Source organism: Cnephaeus nilssonii (genome assembly GCF_951640355.1).
Source record: "Cnephaeus nilssonii genome assembly, chromosome: 13".
NCBI lineage: Eukaryota > Metazoa > Chordata > Mammalia > Chiroptera > Vespertilionidae > Cnephaeus > Cnephaeus nilssonii.
The window spans coordinates 6,575,314-6,596,843 of record NC_137084.1 but is presented as its reverse complement, the minus strand read 5'-3'; the positions used below and the strand labels follow the sequence as shown (position 1 = coordinate 6,596,843).

At 62.2% G+C, this 21,530-nt stretch overlaps 1 protein-coding gene across 1 annotated transcript; it reads right to left on the bottom strand.

Annotated features, from left to right (window-relative positions):
* Positions 1-1,837: 1,837 nt before the first annotated feature.
* Positions 1,838-20,801, bottom strand: GRK2 (G protein-coupled receptor kinase 2). The gene is made up of 21 exons (XM_079788133.1): positions 20,539-20,801; positions 10,737-10,813; positions 8,960-9,033; positions 8,732-8,833; positions 8,557-8,631; positions 8,376-8,437; positions 7,577-7,628; positions 7,276-7,367; positions 6,802-6,901; positions 6,628-6,706; positions 6,415-6,545; positions 6,035-6,129; positions 5,554-5,661; positions 5,284-5,350; positions 4,900-5,000; positions 4,281-4,347; positions 4,109-4,204; positions 3,744-3,906; positions 3,458-3,594; positions 3,250-3,363; positions 1,838-3,125 (listed from the first exon to the last, which is right to left on the bottom strand). The coding sequence occupies exons 1-21, from the start codon at positions 20,649-20,651 to the stop codon at positions 2,961-2,963; spliced, it is 2,070 nt and encodes a 689-aa protein (XP_079644259.1). The 5' UTR covers positions 20,652-20,801; the 3' UTR covers positions 1,838-2,960.
* Between the last annotated feature and the right edge of the window lie 729 nt (positions 20,802-21,530).

Genomic DNA, 21,530 nt, shown 5'->3' with positions numbered 1-21,530 from the left:
GCGGCCTGCAGGGGGCGCTCCAGCCCAGCGTAGACCCCGCCTTGCGGGTCCCGCAGGGGAAGGAGGGGGACCGGGGGTAGGGCGTCTCGGCGAGGGGCGGGGACTGGGACCCCGGGACGTGCGCGCGCAGCGGGCTGCCTTTCTGCTACGCGTGGGTTATCGCATTTCTCCAGCGGTCCTGCTGGCCCCGTCCCCCTTCCTTCCCCTGCCCGCCTCCCGCCCTCCCACCCCGGCCACTGTGTGATGGCCAGCTCAGCGTGAAGCAGGGAGCCTGGCGCGGTCCCCTCGCCTCGCGAGGGACCTGGGCCCGTGTCTGGTGGTGGCTGCACCACAGGACTGGGTCCAGCCCTGCAGGAGGCCCCCAGGGCCCCGGAGTCAGGATCAGGGGCACTGGGGGTGGGGAGGGCAGTCCTGGCCAGCTCTGACCTCTCCTGGTGGAGGACTGTCCACGGTGAACGGCTTTGACCCACCGCGTGGATCCCTTTGGCAGAGGCTGCCCTTCGTTGCCAGTGTCAGGAGAGGAAGGAGAGTTTCGAAATCAGAGCCGGCCCCTCCACCCACATCGGAACCAAGGTGCAGGCCTCCTGGCCTTAGCCTGGCGTCTGGCCCTGGTCTTGTTGGGTGATGAGGCAGCCACCAGATCTGGCCACCTTCACCCTCTTCCCGCAGGCCTGCTGTGCTCCCTGGCTGTCCTGACTCCGAATGGCACCATAGGCCTCCCCAGGTGCCATCTTGAACTCCCATCTCTTTCTCACCCCCAAGCCCTGCCCGTTACTGATGGTCCATGTTCTTCCCATTGGGCCTGTTGGCATCTCTTCCAGATCCAACCTCCACCACGGCCATTATGGCATCGCTTCCCTGGACAGAAGCAGCCCTAAGCGGTCTGCCTGCCTCCCATCCTCTGCCTCCCTCCACTCATCCTGCACATGGTAATCAGTGACCTGTTCTACAGCTGCTCCCAGCGCCCCAGCCGTCCGCAGCCTATCCAAGTTCAGACTCCACGTCCATTCCCATCTTCGTTCTGTGGCCACTAAGTGCGCACTGGGCTCTGAGCCAGGTTGAGCCTGGCATTCAGGGCCTCCCAGGCCTGGCTCCTTCCCACAGTGCTCCTGCCAGCTGGAGCCACTCCCGACTGCCTGGCCCATCCCTGCATCAGGAACACCCCCACCTCCCCACCTCAATACTGGAGGCCCAGGTCAAAGGCCCTTTTCAAGTCTCAGCCTCCACCCCAGCAGCCTTCCTTCGCCACCTGCCATGCTGTGCTTTGGTCCTGTGCCCCTCAGCCCTGCCCAGCAGAACCTTACATGGGGTGGGCAGCACAGACATCACCCATAGGGGCCTGTGGGGCAGGACTTGGGGAAAAAGAAGTTGACTAGAGTCTGGGGAGTCCCTCAGGCCTCACCGACTGCTGCTAGGGGTGCCGCACAAGGCCAGAGGGGAGGCCAAGGGCCCGGAGGCTCACTGTGGCCCCGAGGGCGGAGGTGCTTGTCTGTCCATGACGCTACCCTCGGCTCTGTGCCTGGCGGCTGGAGTCAGTCAGTCCAAATGGGACACCAAGAAGCGAAATTCAGATACCTCCTCCTGCTTCCCGGGGCGGGGGGCGGAGACCCTCTCTGCTCCCCCAGGGTGGGAGCAAGAGGGGATGGGTGGGGTGGGGGAGGGGAAGGGGAGGCTCCTGCCCCACCCTGGGAGGGCTTGGGCCTGGGCAGGCTGGCCCTGGATGCCTGCCATGGTGGTGGAGGGGACCTGGCACCACCACGACCCTCTCCCCTCACGCCTCAGCCCAAGGGTGGCTGCAAACGATCATGGGGCACAAAAGAGTCTGACACAGCCCAAGTCAGGCACCATTTTTTTATAAAAACGCATAATCTCATTTTTTTCACTTTAAAATCACATTCAAAAATCGGCAAAGAAACGCCCCAGGGAGTGAGCAGATGGGAGGGGAGGGTGAGCCAACCCAGCCGCTGGGGAGAACGCGCGACACCACACACGGCAGCGCGACTGGCACGAGGGGGCATGCGGCGGGTGAGGTGGCGCCCTGTGGGTGGTGGCACTGACAGGACATGGGGCTGGGGCTGGACAGCCCATGGGGCACACTGACGATCCCGGGGTGGCGAGGGCTGGCCCAACTGGCCCCTCTCGCTGTGCAGCCCAGCCCACCCAGGTGGCCCCTGTGGTCCTGGGCAGACAAGGCCTTGCCCAGGCCAGAGTGATGGCGAGGGCGAGGCCCCGGTAAGGATGGGGGCCAGGCCAGTGTGGCACAGCCCACAGTTGCCTTTCTGTGGTCCCTGAGCCTGGGGGCTCGGGGTGGGAGGAAGAGCGGGGCTGCGGTGACAGCAGCAGCACCTGCTGCCAACGCCACCGTCCTGGCCAAGCCGCACCGTGTCCAGGGAAGGTGGGAACGGAGGCAGCCAGTGACACCGGGACTCCTCCCAAGTGAGGGGGCAGGAGTCCAGATCACTGTGGGCGGCGCTGGGGTCAGGGAGACCATGGGCTCCTCCTCACCAACTGGCTGGAGGCAGGACAGTGCAGGGCTGTCTCTCTGTCGCAGGAGGGGCCGAAGTGGAAAAATTCAGGTAGTATTCCTGTGCTGTGGCCTCCCCTGGGGTGGAGGACGCCGAGCCACCCCACTGTGCTGTTGGCACAGAGCATAGCCCACAGAGCCTGAGGCGGCACCACCCCCAGGGAGGGGCGGGGGCTGCTGGGGCTGCTGCTCTCCCCTCCACAGGAAGACGCTGGGAGCAGGTAATCCCGGGGCTTCAGGGCTGACAGGTGGCTGGACAGTGGCTGGGTTGGTGGCAGCAGGAGCCAAGGCAAGCGGGCCCCTCCCTGGGGGCTGGGGCCACAGGAAATCACAATAATTACAAAATAAAACCTTTTCCGCTTTGCGGGAAAACAAATAATAAAAATTCGACAAAATAAATTAGAGGTTTATAAAAGGCGGGCGGGCGGGCGGGGGGTCAGAGGCCGTTGGCACTGCCGCGCTGGACCAGCGGCACCTTGCTCAGCTCCACCACGGGCGAGCGGGCCTTGTTCTTCATCTTGGGCACCCGCTGCACCAGCTGCTGGGCCTCACGGTAGGCGTCACGCAGCTCCTTCTTCCACTGCACCAGCTCCGGGTCACTCTGCATATGCCCGGGGGTCCGTCAGGCGGGGCCTGGGTGCCCGAAGGCCACGCAGTCCCCACGCAGTCCCCACACAGTCCCCACACAGTCCCCTCTGCCTGCCGGGCCCCCACACCCCACTCACGTCGCACTGCAGGACGAACTGTTTACCACCGCGGATCTTGAGAAGGAGGCACTTTCGCTCCTTGATCTGCGTTTCTTCCACTGACTGGATCTCTTCCATGGTCAGCAGGCTCTGCTGCAGGGCAGGGAGGGACGGGAGGGGCAGTGAGGGTACAGGACAGGCCCAGCCAGCCCTGGCCCCAGCCCCAGCCCCTGGCCCCCATCCTTACCGGGGCCTCGCCCTCACCCCGCCACTCAAGCCGGTTGGGGAACAGGTAGAAGTACCGCCGCTGCCACTGAGTCAGGAAGGGGTTGCCCATCTTGGACATGTAGCCGTGCATGATGCAGTCCTTGCCCAGGGCGTAGTCTGTCGTAAGAGAGGGAGAGGCCCCGCCCGGTTTGGAATCCTGGTTCGGCTGCTCTCTGGCAGTGACCTTGGCTGGGTTCCTGAACCCCAAGCCTGTTTCTCATCTATAAAGCGGGCAGTGGGTACCCACGGCAGCCACCGACCCTCACCTTCCTCGTGGCCCAGCTGCTTGTTTTTGGTTTTCTTGCGGGTCTCTAGCCGGTCTGTCTCGGCATTGATGGTGTCAAAGACAGTCTCTGCCACCTCCTGCTGCCACCGCTCGGAGATGGTGAGGGGGAAGTTGCGGTAGAGTTCCTGGTCGCTGTCCAGTAACTGCGCCGTGGGGACAAGGCAGGGGCATCCATCACCACGGGCATGCCCACCCCAAGGGACCAGGGCACGGTGGTCTGGTCCACCCGCAGGGACATGTGGGGCCCACAGCTGACAGGGCCGGCCAAAGGGTCTCACAGGGGCAGAGAAGGGATGCGGATGCCCCGGGCTGGGCTCAGGTACACGGCCAGGCAAGGCCCAGTACCTTGATTCCTTTTGTGTCTTCCTCATCAAAGGAGCCAATGTCGAAGGCATCGGCAGCGTTCACCTCCCCTCGGGGGGGGATCAGCGGGGGCGGGTACTGTGGCAGAACGAGGGCCGGGCGTGAGCACGGGGCAGGGACGGCAGCGCACCACCGGCCCTGGCCCTGCTGTTACCTTCTGCAAGAAGACCATCTGCCAGTCCAGCGAGCGGAAGAAGGGACTCTCCTTCACCTCCTGGGCCCTGTGGGGAGACGCGGGTCATCCGGGCTACGTCCGGGGGTGGGGCAGGTGGCCCCAACCAACTCCTGGTTCAGCCACTTTCTGGCTCTCCGACCTTGGGCAAGTTCCTTAAACCTGAACCTATTTCCTCATCTCTAGTGGGGAGAACAGCAGTTCCCACGTCTCGTAGGGTTGTTGTAAGTTTTAATATTGTAAATCTTGCAACATCATGCCTGGCACTTAGTAAATGTTTAATAAACATAAAAAGCTGCTGTCATCATCATCATCTGATATCACCGTCTTTGTTACAAGGGCCCCTCCGGAAGCCAGTCCCCAGCCAGCTCCAGCAGCTGCAACCCGGAGGATACTGGACTCAGAGCTGGCTGTGCCCCAACCTCCTGTGAGTTCCTCAAAGGAGGCTGGTTCCAGTGAGGGGACACAGCCCTGTCCTCAGGGGGGCACAGGCAGAGGCCCAGCAGCCCACTGCAGAGGCCTGGACACCGCAGCAAGCCGAGTGCTCAGGGCCTTGCTGGGAGGCAAGACCTGGGACAGTGGCCCTGGTCCCGGCACTCACCCTCGGCCCAGGCAGCCCAGTCTCCGGTGGACATCCCTCTGCAGTAGCCCCTCCAGCAAGGAACGGAGCTCGGGGGAGAAGGAGTCGGGCAGCTCCACAGCCTGCAGAAGAGTGAGATGTCAGCGGCGGCCACAGAAGAGCCCCCGGCTCCCAACAGAGCGAGAAACGGGCCCAGCTTCCTTACTCCCCCGACCCCAGCGGGCATGTTTGCTCTGACAATACAGGGAAGAAGCCTACAGGGCAGGAGGTCAGAGTGGGGATGAGTGGCCCAAGGTCGTTGCTGGTGAGAACCAAGAGTCCATGACCCTGATACCATGAGACTCCAACCCCACTGTGGCCCCATGGACTCCACACAGCATCCCTGGGCTGGAACCCCACACTCACCATTGTCAATGTCATGCGGTCAATCTCATGCTTGTCTTTGGTCTTGTGCTGCCGGAAGGGACTGTGCCTGGGCAGGAAAGGACAAAGGCCAAAGTCACAGAACAGGAATGGGGAGACCGAGGCAGGTAGCATCCCTGGTCCTCATCCAAAGCCAGGATGATGCCATACCTAACACCCAGGTAGCTGTGGCTCCTCCCCCAGCCTCCTACCTGGACCAGGGAAGAGCTGCTCTGTCCGGTCCCACCCACCCCTGTGGGACGCCCCACTCACCCCCGCAGCAGCTTGAAGAGCATGCAGCCCAGGGAGAACCAGTCCGCACTGCTGTCGTAGGCCACGCCCTTCTGCAGCACCTCGGGGGCCATGTAGCCATGGGTGCCCCTGTGGGAGCAGAGGCCATGAGCGGGGTTGGCGGAGGGTTTGGGAGGGCGGGTGCGGGCTGGGCACTCACACACTCGGGGGCCATGTAGCCATGGGTGCCCCTGTGGGAGCAGAGGCCATGAGCGGGGTTGGCGGAGGGTTTGGGAGGGCGGGTGCGGGCTGGGCACTCACACACTCGGGGGCCATGTAGCCATGGGTGCCCCTGAGGGAGCAGAGGCCATGAGCAGGGTTGGCGGAGGGTTTGGGAGGGCGGGTGCGGGCTGGGCACTCACACACTCGGGGGCCATGTAGCCATGGGTGCCCCTGTGGGAGCAGAGGCCATGAGCGGGGTTGGCGGAGGGTTTGGGAGGGCGGGTGCGGGCTGGGCACTCACACACTGGCGTGGGGCTTCTTCTTGGAGAAGTCGCAGGCCAGGCCCAGGTCTGAGATGCGCACGTGGCCGTGCTCGTCCAGCAGGATGTTGGCCGGCTGCGGAGGAATCCCGGTGAGCTGCCCCTGCAGCTCAGGACAGGGCCCAGCCAGGCAAGGTGCCAGCTGGGTCGCTGCCTTCACTCTAAAGGGTTATGGGTGTCCAGGGACCAGGCCCTGGGCAGGGTCTTCACCTCCCCTCCTCAATCACAATCTGAATCCAGAAAATGGCGTGGTGGGCGGGAGGGCACAGCGGGGAGGAGCCGGCTGCCCTGTCCCGGGCACCCCACTCCCATGGCCTGGTGGGCCAGGTGCACCGAGAGGAGGGACAGGCCGGCGGCTCACCTTCAGGTCCCTGTAGACGACGAAGCGGTTGTGCATGTGCTCCAGGCCCAGGATGATCTCGGCCGCATAAAAGCGCATGTCAGCCTCGGAGAAGACCCCGTGCTGGGACAGGTGGTAGTGCAGGTCCCCGCCTGAGGGAGGACGTGCTCAGCTCCCTGTCCCCGGCCCCCGGCCCAGCCCCCTGGTCCACCTGGGGCCGGGCCCCGCACTCACCGTTCATGAGATCTAGGATGAAGCTGAGTTTGTCTGGCGTGTGGAATGCGTAGGACATGCAGACGATGAACGGGCAGTCCTGGGAGGGGACAGGACAGGAAGTCAGCAGAAGCCGCCCAAAGGTCCCAGAGCCAAAGGCTGCTTGGTGGCCAGCCCACCTGGCCACCCGCTCACCCCGGTGCTGACGAGGGACAGCATGATGCGCTCGTTCAGGGCCAGGGTCTCCCCCTGCTTCATCTTGATGCGCTTCTTGTCCAGACACTTCATGGCGTACCTGCGGGGACGGGGTCACGAGTCAGCCCAGAGGCGCTGTAGTGCAGAGTCCAGGCTGCTCTGGGGCCCAGGATCGGGGTGGGGGAGTCCTCAGAGCCCTTTTGGGGAATTCTGGACACCACAATAAGCTTATGACGCACAGAGACACAGAGAGGGCTAGAGAAAGTGCTGATGGGTTGGAGGCTCAGGGTGTAAGAATGTGGAGAGAGACAGTGGCATGGAGTGACTAACAAGCCTATGTCCCCTTGCAGAGACCTGCCCATTAAGGACCCTGTCACCTGGCTCCTGGGACCCTGATGCCCCCACAGCTCTCCCATGGACACCCATGCCTTTAGGGCACCCCCAGGGGCCCTCCCTTCCCTCGAGTGTGCTAACATCTTGCCCGTGTCGGCCTTCCGGCACCCATAGACCTCGCCGAAGCCTCCTCGGCCAATGATGCGGTGCACGCTGAAGTCGTTCATGGTCAGCTGCAGGGGCGGCAACAACTGGGGTCACTGCAGGCTGCCTGGGCCCCTTGCCCGTGGCCACCCCACATGCTTACCTGCCTTGAGCCACCCCCATGGGGAACCTGGCGCTGAACCCACAGCCACCACACCAGAGGTTGGCAGACTCCCTGACCTGCCTAGCCCTGGACAAGCCCTGGGGCCCAGCCCCCACACCCACCCAGCCCACTCACGTGAATGTTGAGCTCCACATTCTTCCACTGGCAAAACCGAGTGAATTTATCGCTGTAAGAGAAGAACCTGGGCTCAGGCAAACCTCAGAAAGTAAATGGGATGATGCCAGGCGGGAGCCTGCCCCACCCCACTGCCATTCCCTGGAGTCCTGAGCCTCAGTGCCCTCTTCTGGAACTGCCCAGGAATAGTGCCATCCCGAGCGGGGCCTCTACCCGGAACACCGGCCTGAGCGGGGCCTGGCCACCTACACGCAGGTTCCTGCTGCTCCTTTCTTGGTTAGAAAGGAGGTTGTCCAGCCTTAGATTTCCTGCCACCAGATCGCTGACAATGCTGCGTGCCTCCAGCGACACAGCACTCCCTCCCTGGGAGGCCCCCCCTCCATGGCTACTCCTTACATCAAGCTGAAATCTGCCTACAGTTCCCACCCACCAGGTGGGCTCTGGCCATGAGGGTGGGGGCTGGGGCAGTGTGTCCTCTCGTGTCTACCCGAACCATCCCCCATGCTTCTCAGTCCAGACAGGCCCCGCAGGGTGCTAAACAGTCCGTGGCAGGGAAGGGCTCACAGGAGGTCCCATGGTCCCCGGAGAACTACCTGGGACAGGCTTGGGGCTGAGAAGGATGGCAGGAGTGTGGGGCAGGCAATGACCTTGAGGAGTCTCTTCACTGGGGTGTAGACGGGCTCAGGCACCCCCTGCCCAGGGCCCAAAGCAGGCTGGCTTCTCTCCACGCCATCCACACCCTGCTCAGGACAGCCTCTTCCTCCCTCTCCGCTCCTCTCCTGCATGCACCCCCTCTCACCTCTCAATGAATTTCTGGAACACGTCCCCTCGGAGGTTCTGACAAATCTCTTCGATGTACGGCTAAGGGAGGAAGGCAGAGGTTGGCGACTGTGCCAGAGTGGGAGCTGATCAGGCTCCCTGACCTGGCCGAGGTGACCCTGGCCTGGCCGGGAGGCAGTGGGGAAGAGGTCAGCACACACCTGGAAGAGATCTGGAGGCACCTGCCTCTTCACCAGGTGGCCCTGGACATGCTCGGTGGCACTTTTCGAGAAGGGCTGGGGAAGACAGAGATGGCTGTGAACTCTCCGCGGGGCCCTTTCATCCCTTCCCAATGCCCAGGTCACTCCGGGCCCGCAGGCAGGTCCGGGCACTCACGTGCGAGCAGGCCAGCAGCTCCTTCATGATGTAGGTGTCGAAGATCTCTCGGCTGCAGGCCAGGCGCTCCTCCTCCGTCTCCAGCTTCTCGTATTTCTTGATCTAGAGGATAAGACCCCCCAGGGTAACCTTTGGCTCAGGGAGCCTGGAGGCACCCAGCATCTTGTAAATTCAGCAAAAGCAGCCCAACCTCGTCCCCTCTCCCAGGCAGCACAGGGCCAGCCTCACCTCCTCGTAGAACTCCACTAAGGGCCTGGCCTCCTCCAGGTGTTTCAGGCAGAAGTCTCGAAAGAGCAGGTACCCTGAAAGCAAGCGTCAGGTCACACTGAGCCACACCATCTCAGAGGCCTTCCCACCATGGGGGTGGTGTGGGCTCGGGGCTCCCTGGGCAGAACAGGGCAAGGAGGTGGCAGAGGTGGTCTCTGCCAGGCAGTGGCTGGGCAAGATGGCCCTGAAGGCTGCAGCCAATGGAAGATTCTTGGATTCGGGGTCAGGGCACTGCATTCTACCCTCTCAGGATCTCCTCCTCAGATGGTGGCTGGAAAGTGACTGGCACGTTGGTGAGGCACAGGCCGGGGGCTGGCTCTGGCACCTGGGCCCCTGCCCTCTCACTGCAGTCTAGGGACCTGCACCTCCTCCCAGTGTGACACCCGCCCCGGGGCAGCTGTGCCAGTGCAGTGAGATTCAGCGGCGGCATGGGGGAGCAAGCAGCCTCTGAGGGCCACCTGCTCCCCTAGACCTTTAACCCTCCGGCATCTGCTGATTCCCACAGCAGCCCTGACACACAGCATACAGGGAGGGGAGGTCCAACTGGGGAAACTCAGGCTCAGGGAGGTCTGTCAGGCAGGTGTTACGTGGCAGGCATGAGAGGCTCATCTACCTAGCGGCAGGTCCTGTGAAGGACAGGTTGGGGAGTCGGGCCTCAAAGGGCATGGGCCACGGGGGGGAAGAGGTGAGATGGGCTATGGCAAGGACTCACAGGAGGCCCCAGACAGGCCAGGTCTCACCCTCCCAGGGAGCAGGGGCCTGAGGCCTGGCCTCAGAGCACCTTGGAGGGCAAAGGAGAAGTACGCGTGGCCCCTGCACCCTCCAGCCCAACCTGGGCGAGCATCTTGCACTTGGGAGCTTTCTATGCTTCTTGGGGGCACAGTCCCCACTGCCGAGGCACCTCTTCCAGAGCGTGCAGACTCACTTCTTGTCGGGAGGCCTGGCTCATCAGTATTGTGCCTTTGAATAACTCGGGGGGCTTTCACTGGCACTATCACTTCCGGTCCTCCCACAGGTGGGGCTCCTGCGTTGTAGGTCCCAGGTGAGGACACCAGCAGGCTCAGAGAGGTAAAGCAATGTGCCCAAGGTCACATAGCACAGGCAAGGGTACCCAAGCTGTGTGCTTCCTTACGAGCTGGCTCCCAACCTGACCTCAAAGCCTGATCCCACCAGGCCAGGCTACTCCCATTTCAGAGCTGAGACCCTGTTCTCCGAAGCCCCATCCGAGCGGTGTGACTGAGCCTGCCTCCCTGAGGCCCGCCTGACCTGCCCTAAGGCCAGGTCCCCACTCTGAGAGCACAGGCGCTGGGAGAGGAGGAACCGAGGGCCAGGCCAGAGCAGGTTGCTCACAAAGAGGGCCCATGGGGGCGGGGTGGGCCGACCACAGCGAGGCAGGCGCCACAGGAAGAGCCCCGCCCCTTCCTGTCAGTTCTACCAACTGCCCGGAGCAGCTGTGCCTGCGCCAAGGGGAAGCTGCAACTCTCAAAAACAAAAACCCCAAAGGAGGAACTTCCCCGGCGGCCCTGGAAGACTGCTGGGCCCCCACCCCTTCACAGGGCTCCCTGGGCCAACAGCCAGGGGCTGGGAGGCACAGCGGGTCACAGCTCTGCTGTCACCCAGGGGCTCCCTGGCTGCCCTGCCCCAGTGGAGGGGAGGCCAAACCCGGGGCGCCAGCCTCAGGGTCTTTCTGTCCCCACACCCCAGTCCTGGGGGCTGGCGGAGCCCCCACTGTACTCACCCAGTTTCTGGGAGAAGATCTTCTCGAAGGTCACCTCACCCCGGTCCTCCAGGTACTTCTGCATGACGCTGCGGATGCTGAGAGACAGAGGGGCCGTGGTGACCTGGGGCCCCTAGGACGCCTGTCAGCAGAGGGCACTGCTGGTGGGCGTCACTGCTCCCTCTAGGAAGGTCACACCAGAGGGACCTGAGGAAGCCTGTGCCTGCCCCCTACGGCTCTGTCCCCCAAAGCTAGGGTGGCCAGAAGGTGGCTGCTGGGAAGTCTGGTCCCAGCACTGCCTTGTGCTGGCTTTGGGGTCTTGGCCAACTAGCAGCAGATGATGGGTAACCAAAAGGTGGCCTGTCCCCTCAATGGAACGCATACTGCTCAGCCACAGAAGAACCAGCAGGACACACATACACGTTACGACATGATGGGCCTTGAAAGCATTCTAAGTGAAAAAAGATAATCATAAAAGACCACGCATACGACTCCATTGATATGAAATGCCAAGAACAGACAAATCTACGGAGACAGAAAGCAGATTAGTGGTTGCCAAGGGCTGGGGAAGGGAAGGGGGGTGACTGCTAAGGGCATGGGGTCTCTTTTGGGGGTGACGGAAATGTTCTGGAATTAGCTAGTGGTGAGGGTTGCACAACATAGTGAATGTACTAAAACCCACTCAACTGTACGCTAAAATGATAATTTAAAAAAAATATTTTTATTGATTTTTAGAGAGAGGAAGGGAGAAGGAGAGAAACATAGACTCGAGAGGGAAGCATCGATCAGCTGCCTCTTGCACCCCGCCACCAGGGATTGAGCATGCAACCCGGGCACGTGCCCTGACTCGAATCGAACCAGCAACCTTTAGGTGCACAGGATGATGGCCAACCAACTGGCCAGGGCTAAAATGGTAAATTTATGTTATTTGAATTATATTTCGATTTTTTAAAATGGTGAAAAAAAAGAAAAGCCACGCCTCGGTTCCCATGTCCCTGATACCTGTCCCTGGGCTGCAGCAGGGGAGGGGGGGCCACTCTGACACAGAAGCCAACCCCGCGCTCTGCCCGTTCCTCTCACCCCCACATCAAGCACTGTCTGGGACCGCGACGCTGCACTGTGCTTCAAGCCGCAGACACCCCATCTGTCCCCCCACTCCTGGGCCACTTGCGTCCATCCTGCAGCCTGCCTGTCACGACGGCCGCTGGTCATGTCTGGCCCTCGCTAGCCCAGGATCCCGAGGAGCACGGCTCGCTGCCCGAACTGAGGGCCGTGCTGGCAGTCGCACCTAAGGCCAGGCAAGGCGCAGGTGACCCTTAGGATCCGTGGGGCCACCAGCAGGCCGCTAATGAAGAGACCGCAGCTGGTAAGGACTCGGACGGGAAAGCCCAGGCGGTGCCCTCCCCTCTGTGTCCTTCTCAGAGCTCAGCACAGGGCCCTGGCCACCGGGGCCTGCTGTACATCACCTGCTGGAAGGCAAGGTGCCATGCACCCCTCCCAGGACACAAGCCTGGTTCTGGGACATTAGACAGAGTGTGACAAAGCCTGAGTGGGACCCAGCCAGTTCCAGGAGACTCAGAAAGGGAAGAGTGCTCTAGGCCAGTGGTCGGCAAACTGCGGCTCGTGAGCCACATGCGGCTCTCGAGCCGCGGTTTGCTGCTCTGTCGACTAATGAGTTTGCCGACCACTGCTCTCGGCCTTCGGGACAGGCTGTGTGGAGAAGGCGGAACTTCAGTGGGTTCCTCAAGCGCAAACAGGATGTGAACAGGTGGTGAAGCCCAGGGCAGGTGGGTGGGCTGAGGACAGACAGGGGAAGGCCAGGCCAGGGATGAGCAAGAAGGACCCTTAAAAAGCTCGGTCAAGGGTAGGGAGTGAGCAGAGAGACTCCGCTGGGGGCACCCACTGGAGGAAGCCCAGGTATCTGATGACGGGGCCAGGAAGGAGGGAAAGAAATAGGGCGGGGAGAAGGCTCAGGCCGTCGGACGGATGGAAGAAGGGTTGACAAGGCCGGTGCACGGAGGACCCTGCTCAGCCTCTGGGCCTGGGCTCGAAGGAAGGGGACTCCTGCCCTTTTCCACTCAGCGTTTTCCTTCTGAGATGGTCTGGGTAGAAGCCCAGGCCCCAGCCTTCCTAGGCCTTGGCTCATGGTCAATCCACTCAAGGAAAAGTCATGCAAGAGAACACAGGAGCACGCAGAGCTGACGGGAGCACGCAGAGCTGACGGGAGCACGCAGAGCTGACGGGAGCACGCAGAGCTTGGAACCTCCTGTTCAGACACTGGGACAGCTGGGGTGGGGGGTGGGGATGCTGGGGCCGAGTGCAGCGGGAAGGGCCCAGGCGAGGCAGCAAAGGCTCGGCGGGGTGGCGAGACCAGGCAGCCAGGAGGTAGGGGCATGAGCCCGGAACTCCGCAATGGCCAGGTGCCTGGATTTCTCCCGTGAGAGGGACCAGGAAGGCGGGCCCTCGTTCTCTGCCCTGGGCTCCTCAGTCTGCACCCCATTCCTGCGGCAGGGGATGAGAGAAAGCAATCGGGGGAAAACAAATGGAAAAAATGTCCTCCTCCTTGGAGGTGGACACCGAGATGGTGGTCAGGTGTGCTCAGGTGAGTGTCCGGACAGGTGATGCAGACGGCACACAGGATGACCAGCCTGTCGGGCTGACCCCAACAGGGCCCCTGCGATGGTCACCGGGAAGCCCCCCTGAGCCCCAAACTCCCTTTATGAGAACCAGCAAGCCTGGCGCTGGTTCAGTGAAGGAGACGACACGGGAATGCCCACAGGGAGCCGTCCTGCCACGTGACTCGACGGCCCTGCAGAGCAGCTGAGAACCGGACACCCAGGCCCCACCGGGAGTCACACTCTCTAAGAGGGCCGGCCGGCCCACCGGAGAGGACAGGCCGCAGGCAGAGCCTGCCCGGCCCCGCGCTGTCACCTCGGCCCAGGCACAGCAGAAAGCGCCCGGCTCCGAGCTGCCTCGGCGGCCAGACCCGCCCTCCCCCCAGAAGCCGGCATGGGAGGCCGCAGCATTCTTCCCGGCCCACAGCACTTCACTTTCTTCCTTAAAAAGAAAAAAATGTTTCCTAAATAAAACAAACACGGCCCCCAACCAAACACAAGGTCAAACTCGGGCAGAGCCCTCGAATGGAAGGCCCCCAAAGCGACAGCATTGGGGTTTCCTGTCCACTCCCACGGGGCCGGCTGAAGGAGCCGGCAGGTCACAGAAACGTGTCACGGGGGCCACTCCCGCCAGGGTGGCACAGGAGGTGGTGATGGCCGCCTGGGCTGGGTCACCTTTGTGTCCAACACCCGCTCCTGATCCTGGAGGAGCCTGAAGTGGCGGGAGCCAGAGCAGCATTCCCGCCCCTGCCCAAGTCAACAACCCCAACATCCAGGAGCACGTGGCTCCCACATCACCTCTGGGCTGTCAAGTGCCTGCATCTTTCCTGCCAGAATTTCCCTGAGGCTCCCAACCAAGGGGCGCCCAGGTCTGGGTTCCAAATGGCTCTCCCCGCCTCCCTCCCCAGAGGCCAGGCCAAGTCACCAACTCTAAATGTCCAGTTTCCTCATTTGTAAAATGAGGATGTCAACAAAATGCTGAACTGTCACCACAGCACTGGCCATTTAAAAGGCCTGAGAGGCCCTGGCCGGTGCGGCTCAGTTCACTGGGCGTCGTCCCCTGCACTGAAAGGTTGCTGGTTCAATTCCCAGGCAGGGGACATGCCTGGGTTACAGGCTCCATCTCCAGTAAGGGCAGAAGGCGGGGGGGGGGGGGGGGGGAATGCAGGAGGCAGCCCATCGTGTTTCTCTCTCAAAAGTAATAAAAATATAAATAAATAAATAAATAAATAAATAAATAGCTGGCTCCTACAGCCCGCACCTCCTTCTAAAATATTTTTTATTGATTTTTTTTTTTTTTTTTTTTTTTTACAGAGAGAAAGGGACAGGGCTAGAGTTAGAAACATTGATGAGAGAGACACATCAACCAGCTGCCTCCTGCACACTCCTTACTGGGGATGTGCCCACAACCAAGATACATGCCCCTGACCGGAATCGAACCTGGGATCTTTCAGTCCTCAGGCTGACACTCTATCCGCTGAGCCAAACCGGTCAGGGCTGCACCTCCTTCTAGACGGTGACCATAAGCTGCAGTCCGGTTCGGGTCTCTGCCCCACACCTGCCATGTTCTCGGAGGCTGAGGCCCGTGGCCAGGCGCCTCCTAACAGGTGAGCCTGACCAGGAGCCCGGTGTGAGCAGGAGCGTGGCTGCCACGCCACTCTGCTCACAGATCAGCCTCACTCCCTCGTGCTGCTCCGCCTGGGGGCCTCGGGCAGAGCCCAACACCTGCCCTGCCCAAGCATTGGGGGCCCCTCAGCAAGAGGCCCACATCACCATGGCAGGGAGCTGCTGGCCTGGTTGCGTGGCACTGCCACCTGCCGCCAGGGCTGCCCACACCGGCTCCAGCTGCTCCAAGGAGCAGGTCCAGTCTGATACGGCATGAGGGGGCGGACGGGGGGTGGGGAGGGGAGAACACTTCCTCCCTCTCAGCCCAGAGTCAGGGTTGGGGTGACAGAACAGCAGGCAGGGAGGGGGTGAGAACTTCCGGAACCTTCTGGCACCACGTGGCTCACAGGAAGAGCAGAGGCCCTCGCTCTGTGGCGCAGTGGCCCGGCAAGTTGGTCTGGACCCTCATTAGTGACGCCTACAGGGCCACAGACGGTAGCTTCTGTGGACTGGGAGGGACGGCAGGGGTCAGGGGCAAACACACTCTGATGGTGAGGAAATCAAGGCTGAAAGCAGCTGAGCAGAGTCCCACACGCGTTAGTGGCAAGAGAACCTCCAACCCTCTCTGAGGAAGGGGCTCCCACCAGCGGGAGCCCCCCCTTAACCTCTGTGGAAGAGCGGGGTGCAGGGTCCTGGTTGCCTTCTCTGCCAGTGACTGCGGGCAGCAGGCGGCATCTCCCCTGGGAACCCATCAAGCTGGCAGGCACCTGGCCGGCCAGGGACCACAGTTCCCGTGCCCCTGTGTGACAGGGTGACAGAGCTTTGAAATCCCAGGACAATGCAAGCTGGCACGGGGGCCAGGGACTGGCGGGTCCAGTGCAGCCACACCGGAACCGGTCTGGGAGGTGACCGTTAACAAGCCAGCAGAGCGGAGGCTAAGGCACTCCCCTGTGGCATTTCCAGGAAACCTGGCACCGCGGTGGCAGCGGCAGGAGAAGTCCCCTGGGGCTTCTTATTAATATTTCTCAATGACGCTCCCTCGGGCTGGCAATGTCCTCAGAGATCGAGGACGGGGCACATATGCAACGGGAAAGACCAACTGAATCGGCCAGCTGCGCAGCAAGCCCTGGCCGGGGAAGGGAAAAGGATGCCCGCTGGGCACCACACACACAAGCTCACTGCAAATGTCTGCAGCAGCCCGGGTCCCCAAGGGCACAGTGGCCACAAAGTGGCTCCCTGTGGGATGTGCAGGAAGAGGCACTCTGGCGGCCTTGTCACATGTCACGGCTTCTACACAAATATGACACGAGCACCACACCCTGCAATTCACTGCCATCGCGTCAGAATGCAGCAAGAACAAACTTCCAGGGCGCTGTGCCCTGAGGTTCCCGGGGGAGGGGGGGCTGTCCCCCTCCCCGAACCCAGGATGGCTCCAGAATCAGAGAGAACTGTCTCCTCAGAGAATAAAGCTGCTCACACGTTAACACCAGAAGCGCCCCCTCCCGCCCCCCGCCCCGAAACCCGGGTCCTCCGCCGGTCTTAGAAAAAGCTGCTGCTCAACACCTCAGCTTTAGTATCTCCTGTGGAAACAGCGCAGCAATAACTGAGTGACTCCATCTCTGTAATGAGCGAGCGGAGGACTCGGTCCCTCGGGGCCACAGGAGAGTGGGGCGTGGCCACAGGAAGAAAGGGCAGGTGTGATGGAGGCTGTGCATCCCCCAAAGACTGCTGGGTTCGTGGCTTCTGTTTGGTCCCAGGCAGGAGCATCATGTCCAGGAAGCACTGGCCATCTGCAGAGCGGACCCGGGCGCCTGCTGCGGGTGGAGGCACGCCGGCTGCGGGGTGCCTACACCCCACGTTACTGGGAACTTACCACTGGGAACTGATGGTGCATTAATAGGATACAGTACTCCTGGGTGGACAGAGCCCAGAATCCCCTGCACGGATTCCAGCCTGTGGCTCATGTTCCCTCAGATTCCTCGGTAAACAGGCAGGCGAGCAACTTCATGGCAAAAATGTGAAACCCAGTGACCGGGAAAGGAGGACAGATGGGAAAAGACGGGCCAGAGACCTGTTCCCGGGGAACAAGGGGCTTCAGAGGCCCAGAGGGAGTGACTGCTACTGGAGTGGAAAGTTCTGGATGAGGAATAAAGGCTGGTGGTGAAGAAGTGGAGGGAGGAGGAGGAGGGGAGAAAACCTTCCCCTGCACCCCATCCCCCACAAATCGAGGGCAGGAAGTTCTGGAGGCTAAGAGTGGTGGGTCCGGGAGACAGGGAAACCAGGAGAGGGACAGGAAGAAGGAAATCCACGGTGGGGGAGGGACCAGGAAGGAGCGAGAAAACGGGAGGCTGCAAGAGGCACCGGCTTTGACAACCTCCTGCTGGGGCTGCCACTGTCACCGGGGAGGGCAGGGGTACCTCCGGGGACGGCCCAAGACGGCTCCAAGGCAGGAGCCCAGAGATTAATTACACAAGGCCTCCATGGTCATATTAAGCAAATGACAGTAATTACAGAGCTGCTGCCGCTGCTGGAAAGGGAGACGCAGCTCCTTCGGAGAGAGGAACGGACCCCGGACCCTGAAAGGTCACACTGTTCATCGTTTCGCCGAGGCAGAAACTGAGGCAGGCTCGGCCAGGATAAGGGGGGAACGGGTACTGCAGCAGGGTTAGAAGCCGAGTCTCCCCTCTTCCAGCTGCACAAGGCTACGTCCTTCGGCGAGAAAGTGGAGAAATGGGTCTGTTTCCTTGGATTCTACAGAGTGACAGAGGGGAGGCCCCTGTGCCAACTCCAAGTGGCCTTGTGCCCAACAGCTCCAGTTCCCCAACGCTGAGACGACAGACCCCCTGCCCAGCCAAGCCACAACCTGGGCACCAGCGCAGGGAGCCCACCCGAGGTGGGAGCAACTCCAATGGCACCTTGTCATGGGAAGAGCCACAGCCTTTCTTCTGGACCCGGACCTGTGTGTGGGGACGCTGTGACCCCAGACATGGCACTGCCTACTCCAGGCACCAGCTTTGCCAGGGCAGCCGATGGGGAGCGGGCTGGGCCTAGTGAACCAGGACGGCTGACGGTGCTCCCAGGCCACCCCCCAGCCCCACGGCTCCCTGGAGGAGGGGTGCCGGCTGGCATGTCCCACAAAACACGGATGGGTGGGAGCAGAGCTGTAGAGGGGTGTGTGGAGAAACCACAGCAGGGAGGAGCACGTGGGAGCCCAGGGGCCTGAGTTCAGGTTCCAGGTCCCCTGTAACCAAGGCTCCTCCTCCCTCCGAGTCTTAGTTGCTTCAACTATTAAATGGGAGAATCCCAGAACACCACCTGCTGTGCCTGCTTCCCACAGTCATGAAGAGGATAAAATGGAGTACAAAGCACTTTGCTAACTGGGAAATGCCAGACAAAGATATAGTCATAATGACCTTCCCGGGCAGGAGGCATCTGGCCCACTGGGTGTGGGAAGGAAGCACGAAGCAAAGGCGGGTGTGCTCTCATGCAGGAGGCCTGCGCTCCGAGGCGCAGCCCAGGGCCGCTCCGGCCCTGCCCTGGCCGCGGCTCACCCATGGCCACTGCTCAGAGCCTCTAGCCCCTCTCACAGATGTGGGCAACCTGCCTGGCAGTGTGCTGCCAGATGGTGACCCTGGACAAGAACCCAGGACACCTGGCTCTCGGTCGCCTGCTGTTTGCCATCCTGGTTTTGGACATGGCACAGTGCTCACAGCGCTTGTGCAGCTACTACACGCAAGGCGTGGCCTTGTCAACTTCACGGTTGGTTTTTGGATCAATTAAGATGACAGATGTCAAAATAAATAATAAATTATTATAATTTCCACCATTATTCCCGTCACCGCCATCCCCACCACAGATGGTAAAGGGGCCCGGGAAAGAGGAACATCGCGTTTCCCCGGGTGCTAACACCTGCAGAGCCAACCCAAGGTGGGGCCCCATCAGGAGCAATGCATTCTGGGGAGAGATTACCCAAAAGCAGAGCATTCCAGAAAAGGCCCCGCCTCACCATTTGCACAACTCCAACGTGCAGGAGGGTCTTGGGGTCTTGGCCACCAAGGAGAGCCGTTGCAAGCCCCAGAGGCTGACTCCCCCATTTCCTCCCTCATGGCTTTGTCATTTCTGAACTCCTTTTTGTTCTAACTGTCACTGCTCCCCGGACAGCCCCCAGCTGACAGTCAGTCTGGTTCCTGTTTTGAGAAATCTGATTGCAAATGTCTAGAAAAAAGGGCCCTAACGGCCTTTTCAACCTGCAGACCCATTTTCCTCTCCCAGGCCTGGTGCTCAGTCAATCCGAAACCCAGCGAGCAGGGCCCTGAGGAGGACGCCAGGGACGGCAGCCTGGCACCCCTAGCAGCTTTCGGCCCCGCTTCACAGACTCAGGACACGGCAGTCACAGCCTTATTTCACACCATCCACATTTCACAGATGAGGAAACCGAGGCCCAGAAACCAGAAGGGTCTTGCCCAAAGTCACATGATAACACCACGACAGCCAGGACAGGCCCAGGCTCCTGGGCTGGCAGTACCCAGCATGCCCCCTCTCTCAGGCCGGTATGGAGGAGGTGCTGGGACTGGCCTCGCCAGGTAATTCGAGGAATGGTCGTGGGCACACGGCTCTCACAGATTCAGAATGGCCAGGTCCTGGCTCAGGCCAGCGCAGTGGAAGAAATGTGGAACTAGAAGCCGGAAGCCCTGATCTGGTGGCAGGCACCACCCTGGATTACCTGGGACACTAGGCAGGCACTCAGCTTCCCCACCTGTTCCATGGGGCCCAAACCACACCCGTTCTACCTGCCCAAGGCTGGCCATCAGGCTCAAACAATGAAAAAAACACTCCAGAAGCCATAAAAAGCCTCAGCTACCGTCCGTATCCTGTGTACTTCTGCGCTCACATCCTCACGCACAGTTTAAACTTTGATGCCAGGTGCAATGGCATCAGTTGTCTCACAGAGAGGTGGCAGCCGTGGTCCAGCTGCTGCAGGGGTGCCGGGATGTCCCCCAGCAAACAGCACTGCAGGGCACCATATGCAGGGCCCCCCGGAGGAGGAATGTAGGGGAAAGGGGCAGTGGGTGTCCCCTCCACCGGGATGGGGCACACACCACACCCTGCTCCCCACCACCCGGACCCCAAAGCACTCTCCAACCCCATCCCCAGCCAGGGACCCACCAGACGGCGGGGAAGACTTTTGCCGCCCCCAAACCTCACACCAGTGTTGACCATCAGGGGCCGAGAGCGGAGGCAGAGAAACCCCCAGGGGAGATGGGCTGGGAGGAGGGCCGCCAAGGGATGGGTCCCCGAGTCAGGCCAGGTAGAGGGTGGGAGGCAGCGGAGGGGACGGCGGAAGGGACCCAGCGCCGCCCGGAGGAGGATGGAGGGGGCTCGGGCTCCAGTGGGAGAAGGCAGAGCCGAGGGCCGGGCAGAGGCCGCGCGGGGCCGGGCACTGAGCCGGTCGGGGAGCCCCCGCGGCTGGGGAGCCCTGGCGTGGGGCGCTCCGGGTTCAGGTGCCCGGGGCTGGGCACGGGCTCGGGTCGGGGCTGCGGACCCGGAGCGGCGCCGGGCAGGGGTCGCGGGGCAGCGCCGGCGTCCGGGCGGCGGGGCCTCACCTGGGCTCGGGCAGCAGGATCTTCTTGCTGGCGCGCGCGGCCGGCGTGGCCTTGCTCTTCTCCATGGCCATCAGGTAGCTCACGTCGGCCAGCACCGCCTCCAGGTCCGCCATCTTGGCGGTGGCGGCGGCCTCTCCCGCCGCTCGGCTCCGCTCCGCTCGGCTCGGCGCGCTCGGCCCGGCCCGGCCGCTCCGTCGGCCTCGGGCGCCGCCGCCCGCCCGGCCCCGCTCGGCGCCCGCGGCTCCGCTCGCCGCGGCTCACACGCGGCGCCGCCCCATGGCGCCGGCTCGGGCCCGGCCCCGGCTCGCTCCGCTCCCGCCGGGACTGCAGTCGGGCCGCCGCCGCCGCCGCCGCCGCCGCCCGCGCCCCGGAGCCGCCGCCGCCTCCGGCCCCGCCTGCCGCGCACAGCGCCAGCGAGCCCGCGAGGGGCCGGGCGGCCGGCGGCGCCCCCTGCAGGCCGCGCGGGCTGCGCCCAGCTTGACCCCCGCGGCCACCCAGACCCCGTCTCAGAAGCCGGCGGCCCCGACCCGGGTGGGAGCCACCACCCTGACCCCAGACCTGGAGCACAACAGAAGAAAACGCTGGACCCAGACCCTGACGCCCAAGCCGACCTCAAGTCGGATCCCAGACTCTGCAAGACCACGTCCCTGCCCCGAGACCGGCACTTCCGAACATGGACCCTGATCTTGGACGCAGTCCATGACCTGACACCAGACCTGGATCACATTGTGACCCGAGCCTCCGAACGGGACACCAGACCCAGACCTTGGACCTAGACCCAGACCTCAGAATCTCACCATGACCTTGGATTACAACCCTGGGTCCCTCAACTCCACACCCAAACCCTGACTGACCCCAGACCCCAGGTCCCCAGCAGGACCCCACAGCTAGATTTTGGATCGTGATCTCAAACACTGATCAAGGGCACAATTTCATACTGGTTGCTGACCCCAACCTTGATTCCAACCCCAAAACCAGACCACTCTCATGAC

What these genes read in the sequence shown, in the direction of transcription:
- GRK2 (XM_079788133.1), bottom strand. Translation starts at nt 20,651, where the DNA reads ATGGCGGACCTGGAGGCGGTGCTGGCCGACGTGAGCTACCTGATGGCC. An exon ending in AAGGCCGACACGGGCAAGAT is followed by an intron (nt 6,902 to 7,275) that starts GTTAGCACACTC and finishes CCGTCCCCGCAG; the next exon opens with GTACGCCATGAAGTGTCTGG. An exon ending in GCAGCTGGGCCACGAGGAAG is followed by an intron (nt 3,595 to 3,743) that starts GTGAGGGTCGGT and finishes CTCTTACGACAG; the next exon opens with ACTACGCCCTGGGCAAGGAC.